This window comes from Drosophila mojavensis, unplaced genomic scaffold, assembly GCF_018153725.1.
Source record: "Drosophila mojavensis isolate 15081-1352.22 unplaced genomic scaffold, ASM1815372v1 contig_19, whole genome shotgun sequence".
In the NCBI taxonomy this organism is placed as follows: domain Eukaryota; kingdom Metazoa; phylum Arthropoda; class Insecta; order Diptera; family Drosophilidae; genus Drosophila; species Drosophila mojavensis.
In genome coordinates, this window is record NW_025318726.1 from 4,071,834 (window position 1) to 4,079,643 (window position 7,810).

Below are 7,810 nucleotides of genomic sequence, written 5' to 3' on the forward strand. Positions count from 1 at the left end.
ACAGATTTGATTATTACATCGCAGCAGCGACTAGACAAAGCAAAAGGCTTCAAAAAGAGTCGAGATTCTATTTGTTGCTGCTACTGCAGCAGTTCGCCTTGTTGTTGTTATCAACAGTTTCCTAGGAAAGCCAAGCAGACAAGGGCCACAGAACAAAACTCTTGACCACGTTTGCGCACGCATCCGGCCAAGGAGCAATGCGAACTTACACGTCTGGAGTCGTGTAATATGCAAACTAGACGAGCGATAACTGTACAGATAAGACGGCTCTGCATACGTGTACAAATTGCAGACACTGTACTGCAATTTATGTTCTTGGCACGATCCTAACAGGCCAAAAGGCCGTACCTGCATCGCGGCCCGAACTAACTTTGTGCAGTTGAGGCGCAGCTGCTGCGCGGATTAGTCAAATGCCTTGGCCAAGTTCGTTAAGCGCCAGGACTACCTGTACGAGGGTGCACTGAAGGACTACCTGTGCGCAGATATAAGCATTACTCACCTGACATTTCAGCACATTCCGCTCTCAATTGCGAAGCCAGCAACACATAGACAAGACTCTTCGACAAATTATTAGAGCCAGCTAAATAGAACAAAAGATTTCAAAATAGCAATCCTTATAATTATTAATCACTTTAGAGATTCACTCGTAATTTAAGGACTAGAAAAGCAAGCCTAGAAATCATTATTCAATTGTAATTGAAAGATTTTTATTGAGAGAAATCTTCAACTGCTCGAATCATGCTGCAAAACAAAAAGTTCTACAAGCACGCCTTGGAGGCACAGCGTGTGCCCCTGCCGGAGCCACTGGCTCCAAACTATATTGACAACCTGCACGAGATCTTCTTCGAGCAGATCTTCGAGCGCATCGACTACATCAGCGACCAGGTGCGAATGGCACGTGCGTACCCGCAGTTCCTGCCGCAGGTTCTGCGCATCTGGCAGAAGCGTTGGCACTTTCGCATCGTGGGGCCCAACACCCCGTTCTTGGGGCTGCTGGACATCGAGGACTACGTGTTCTTCATGGAGAACATGGCCTCGCGCTTTACCGAGCTGCACGTGCACGAGGACGGAGTGGGCTCCTTTGCCGAGTTCTACGACTACATCAGACACCTGTGCGACATCAACATCCTGAGGTTTCCCAACGTGGAGAGCTGCGTGCTGGGGGGCAATCCCAACACCATGGTGGACGAGGACATTCGCGACCTGACTGCGATGCTGCCCAACCTGAAGCGCCTGACCAGCTGCATGAATCTGTCGGGCTTGTATATACGGGGCTTCAGGAAGCTGGAGCAGCTGGTGTTCAAGTCCATGTACCACTCGGTGCCGCTGGACAGCCGGTGGATACAGGAAATCTGCTTGAGCATGACCCAATTGAGGGTCCTGGACATCACCGACTCCTTCGACAGCTGTGTGCGACTGCACGACATCAAGCTGCCCAACCTGGAGGTGCTCAAGATCAACCTGAGCACCGTGGAGTGCATGCTCTCCCAGGTGCTGCAGCTGCCCAAGCTGCGCAAACTGGCCGTGCGCTTCGACGACTCACGCCAACTGCACGCCGACCAGGAGACCATATTCCAGCAGATCATTGTGGCCAAAAGCGAGTCAATCACGCGCATCGCCCTCAACAACGAGGTGGTGCAGCTGCCCGCCCGCTGGCAGCACAGCCTCCTGCTGGAGCTGCCCAAGCTGCGCGCCCTCGTCTGCGAGAACTGGTACCACGACGTCTTCTTTCTGGACAACCGGCACATTCCCTGCTCCCAGATGAAGGTGCTCAGCTTCAGCGGCTGGGAGACGGTGCGAGAGAATCAGCTGCTCGAGCTGGTCGCCGAGTGCACGCAGCTCACCCAGCTGGCCCTCAACGGCTACCACAGCAACAGCGACAAGCTGCAGAAGCTGGAGCAGATCCGCAGCATGGAGCGCAACGCGAAGCCCCTCCAGGTGTTCAGCGAGGTGATGTGGACGCAAATGCACCCCAATGAGTACCACTACTGGCGGTGCAACAAGCACGTGCAGGTGACCTGCGACGGCAGCGACTACGAGTACCAGGAGGACGGCTTCGAGTTCGACTTTGTCTAGAGTCCGTCGGAAGCCCTCATAATAATTGTACATATCTATCTATATAAGCATTATTAGTATTTGTATTTTCTGTAAATAGTTTCGAAATAAAAGAGAGAATTGGCGAAAATGAAAAAAAAGTAAGAGTTTTTATATTTATATTTATATTTATATTTATATTTATATTTATATTTATATTTATATTTATATTTATATTTATATTTATATTTATATTTATATTTATATTTATATTTATATTTATATTTATATTTATATTTATATTTATATTTATATTTATATTTATATTTATATTTATATTTATATTTATATTTATATTTATATTTATATTTATATTTATATTTATATTTATATTTATATTTATATTTATATTTATATTTATATTTATATTTATATTTATATTTATATTTATATTTATATTTATATTTATATTTATATTTATATTTATATTTATATTTATATTTATATTTATATTTATATTTATATTTATATTTATATTTATATTTATATTTATATTTATATTTATATTTATATTTATATTTATATTTATATTTATATTTATATTTATATTTATATTTATATTTATATTTATATTTATATTTATATTTATATTTATATTTATATTTATATTTATATTTATATTTTTGCTGGATTTAATGAAAACTAAGACTTTGGCTGCATTTTCCTCTCCATACAGCTAGCTATCCATTTTCGCCGACTCTCTCGAACTCTCTTATTTATGCTCATTGCAGCGCTTTAGGGCCCCGTCGCGGCAGCTTCGGCAAATGGAAAAATCAACACATTTTATGGCCAGGCTAAAAGATTTAACTGTGCTTTGGGCCCAGTTCGCTCTCTCGCATTGGCAATGGCAGCTCGCGCCGTGACCTCAGCAGCTCCGCTCACTTGGCCAGTTCATTTTGCAAGGCATAAATTATTTGATTTGATTGAGTCGGAAAATGAGCTCGCAAAGTGCCCAAAGCTAACTTTGCTTGAGTGCCAACCACTTGGCCACGTACCCACTCCAGGGTTGGGCAAGGCAAGGCTAGCTCTGACTCAATGCAGCGCTCATACATGTATGGAGAATGTGAAATTGACAGCGCTGAACTCTAGCTGCCAGTGCAAATTAGCAGTAAACCAAGCTGATGTAGCCAACGATAGCAATTAAGCTGAACAAATTTTAAATGTTGCTTGGATAGATATATATGCGATTTAAATCAAAATATCGATAAAAATAGATTTGAGCAAACTTTAAACATTTTCAAATATATATATATATATCTAATATAAAACTTTTGCTTTATATCTATTAATGATACACATATTATTCTGATTACCAAGCACTAGATAATCTACCCCCTCCTTTCTGAAGATTTGTGAAACACTGATGTGACAGGGCTACTCTAATTTATGAAAACAGTGAGTCAAATGAAGATATGATGATCACACTACTTTGAACAATTGAATCATCAGAATATATATAGTCCATTAGATTTAAATATTATTATAGCTTAAGGTATAAAAGCACTGTCAATAAAGAACAGCTTAAACTATTTTTAAATACAGTAGAATACGATTATAACGACTCTGCTTATAGCGTCTGTCTCTTATAGCGACGAAAATTCTGGTCCCCAGACAAACTTTTATGAGCAAACTTATACGGTTATAGCGCCTTCCGGGTAGAACGACGGTCCTTTGAGTGGCGTTATAACCGGATGCTGTTGTATATGCAACATTAAAAATATAGATAAGAGAACAAAACAGTTAAGATTTAAAATACAAATTCAATGAATTTGAATGTATATTAATTCACTAATTAAGGAGCTTTTTGAATATTGAAAACTTTTTTCTTTCAGAATGATAACATATTGATTATAAAACTCCCTTTTTAAAATAATCGTATACATCATGTATTCTTTTAATTAAAAATTACAGAAAAAGATGAAAAATATGCAATAAAACACCTTTCACTTTCAATTACAATAATATCGATCAATTTTTCACATAAATAATAAATAATAAGGTTAAGCTTGATTAATGTCTGATAGATATTTTGATTGTCACAGCTTATATCGTAAGCTACGCAATTTACACAATATATCCACATAATCCTTTGTGCTAGGTTATGCATAGCAACTTTTCGTGCAGCCCTCGCACGCAGTATGTGGTTGTTCGCCTGTTGATTTTCCAGCGAGCACATGTGGAGGAAATTAAGCAATTTTTGAAATGTGTGCAAACGCAAAATGATTTACATATTTTCCAAAATACAACACACACACACACACACACGCACATACACAAATAAGCACCGACTCCTGTTGCTTTCGTTTTCGATTACGCGACACTCTGGCCAAGTTTTATTGGCCGCACTGACAAGTCAACACAAAGTCAGGCAGGGAACTAATTTGTGGCCGAGAGATTAAAATGCAAATGCGAAACGGTTCAAGCAGTCGCCCGACTGCCCGACGACAGTTTGAAGTGGACAAAAATTTAGAAATAATGGACTATTAATTTATGGCCAGCAAGCAGCAGCAGCAGCAGCAGCAGCCGAAGTGAGTGAGAGACCCGTTGCCATTTGGGCATTTGGCCATTTGGGCACTTGGCCAAGGCACGCAAGAAGGCGAGAGGAGGAGACCTTTTCAGTTATCGATAAATGTTAGTCGCATATTTATGGCCTTTTCATTAATTGACTAATTGCAGCCAGCCAGAACGGGGAGCTGCCTAAACTGCGCCACGCCACTTAAGGCACCCAACTAACAATAACAAGCGACGCCTCACCTCACCCGACTCTGCTCTGCCTAATTTCTCTATTAATTTTATTTAACATGAACAAAAGGTCGCCAATTCGTCATGGGCTCCGAAATCTGTAACGAATTTCGAGGTGAAATTCGAGCGAGCTTCCCAGCTCCGAGCTCCCAATTCGTTCAGAGCCATAACTATGTGGATTTGCGGATGATGCCAACAGAAAACTGAAGTCAAATTAAATTAATTCATTTTGCATAATGAAATTAAACACAGATCGGCTCAGAGCAGCGCCTTAAGTGGTGCGCGCTGTTCGATAAATTCGATCGCTCTGGTTCATAAATAGTGCGATAAGACGCTGCGGCCCGTTTGATATTCTTTTTTCATTTCAACTGTATGGTACGAATAAAAATAGGAAACAATAAAAGCAAATATCATTAGTGAGCGATAATACAGTAGTAAAAACTAGGGATATTAAATAACTAAACGGCTAAATAAACTAAATATTTATGAAAGTCAACAATTGCTGAAGAACGGAACTTTTAGATTATTTAAACATGGGTCAGGACAAACCTAAATGAATCGAATTTAGAGACTCCCTTACCAACAATTTAATTAGAAAAAGCACAATTAACCATCGCTGGGATTGCACCCTCTGAATGCTGTATACCCTAGACAAGTATTAATGTAATACTTACCTAATTTGCTGATTAGCCTATAAGATAAGTGAAGAATGCTAAAAGAACATTTTGCCATAAAGTTTTTATTTGTTTTGCACATGTATATTCGTATTTGTAGTTTAAAAATCTTTTGCTCTTTTAATTATTATTTCTTTCACTGTTTAAGATTTTAAAATAATTTTTCTCCTTACTTCTCACTTTTTTTTTATTATTTGATCATAATTACTATTTAGATACCTTGCAAAATTATTTATTTTTTATTTTACCTACCCATATTATATATCTTGTCAACTATACGGCTTCTAGTAACTGTTTGGCGGCACCCGTATTTAAATAACTCTATAAACTATATTAAATAAAATAAAAATATTAATTATTAGTAAAGTCAGTATATAAGTATATCGGAATGTAAATTAAAAGTGATAGATTTTGTTTTTGTTTTCTCAAGCAGTTCTAAATCAATTTTATGTAACATATTCGACGATGATGATCCCAGGCAATAGTTGCACAGCTCCCACAAGTATATGGAGTGAATGAAGTATTCATTCATGAGAACAGGGCATCAAAGTGTGAACATTTCTTGTTGCTTGTCTCTTAAACTCAACTGTGGCCGAGCTGGGCAACTGGGCAGGTGGTCCTCGCCGTTTGATTTGCATGGCCGAGAGCAACAGCAACAACGGAAAAACATCAACACGCAAGTGTCAACAAATCTTTACGAGCCAACAAAATGCCTGGCCTTAACTTGTTAGCCGGCTACAGCTGAGGTTGGAGCCGAGGTAGGGGCTGTGGCTGGGTCTAAACGTTGACAAATCGTTTGGAAACTCAATACTTTTGTAATGCAAAAAAGAAAAGCCCATTTTGGTCTACGCACAAGAAAAACAACGCAGCGCAACACAAAAAGCGACAATGTAACACACAAAAGACTTACAAGATAAATGCTTACAATTTTATTGCCAAACAAGTTGACGTCTTGTCGCCAGTTGTCGAATGTCGAATGCCGAATGCCGAATGTCGAATGTCGAATGTCGAGTGTTGCTATTTCTCTACTTATATTTTTTATTTTTGTTTTTCTGTTTCTTGGTTGCTTTGAGTCTGGCCGGCAGGCATGCAGCCATTTGTTTAAAAAACTTCATCCCTGTCGGCAAATTGAGCATTGATTAATGCCAAACGATTTCGAGTCCGAAAAATTGCAAAAACTTAATTACCATAAGATTGTCACAGCTGGCGCCGCTGGAGAGCGACTCGAGTCGCAGTCTTTCGAAAATCGCGTGACATTTCATAAGCTCCGAGTGATTTAATAATGTGCCCGCGCCTCGCCATGTCACCACGTCAATTTCGGTCCACAAACGATCGGCTGCTTTATGAAGTGCTATCAATTGCCTATCAAATGGCCGCGATTCCTTGGCCGTTCTGGCCGCTCTAGCCGCTCAAGCCGCTCATTTGTAAGTGCCATCAAAATGCTAATTGAAATGGCTGCACAGCCTTTCATCTTCCGCCGCCGCTGCACCAGAAAAACCAAACAAGCTGCTGATAATTCCACAAGTTGTAAGTAATTTAGTAGCCGTAACCATAGCCGGAGCCACTGCTGCTGCTGCTGCTGCTGCTGCCTGAGCTGAGCCGGCGGCAACTCTTCAAAGCTATCGCCCAACTGTAAACTGTCAAATCTAATAACTGCATTTAACAAAGGAATAGTAGTGCTTAAATTGAATTCTTACTCGACGGCTGCTGCCGGCAACTTAACGATGCAAAGCACTCCAGATCAAGATTTGCATTTAAATTGCTCGGCTACTGCTGCGGCAAGCGCTGAAGATCTTTAGGTTTGACAAAAGATCGATCCACTTTTACCCACTATTTCATCCAATTAATTAAAAGACCGTGGCTGGGTTATTAAAAACCAATTTCTATCACACACACACACACACACACATGCTCGTGTATATGTGTGCAACTGATCAGCAGCCTCGCAATAGCTAATGAAGATATCAGCGCAGGTGCTGACAAACAAAAGACTTAGGTGACGAACTTGCTTTGCATCATAATAGAGACGACGAGCAGAAACGTAGGCGCCTTTCCAGTCAATCAAATCAAAGTAATTCCCAACAATTTTGAATAGTGCTTCTGCCATTATCTTTAACAAAGTCGCCAGACAAAGGCCAAACTCAAATGTTAATGGCTCTGCCATGCAGCATTTATGGCCAACACTTTCTGAAAAACAAAACAGAACAGAACCAAGTAAGGTGTTTTATAGCTAACAGCACTTACGTTAAAATGCTGAGAGAATAGTCTATATAGTATACCATATATAGTAAATGAATACG

General features: G+C 40.0%; 1 protein-coding gene across 1 annotated transcript; it reads left to right on the top strand.

Annotated features, from left to right (window-relative positions):
* The first annotated feature begins 497 nt into the window (after positions 1-497).
* On the top strand, positions 498-2,196 carry LOC6572136. The gene has a single exon (XM_001998252.4). The coding sequence runs from the start codon at positions 739-741 to the stop codon at positions 2,074-2,076; it is 1,338 nt and encodes a 445-aa protein (XP_001998288.1). The 5' UTR covers positions 498-738; the 3' UTR covers positions 2,077-2,196.
* The last annotated feature ends 5,614 nt before the right edge of the window (positions 2,197-7,810 follow it).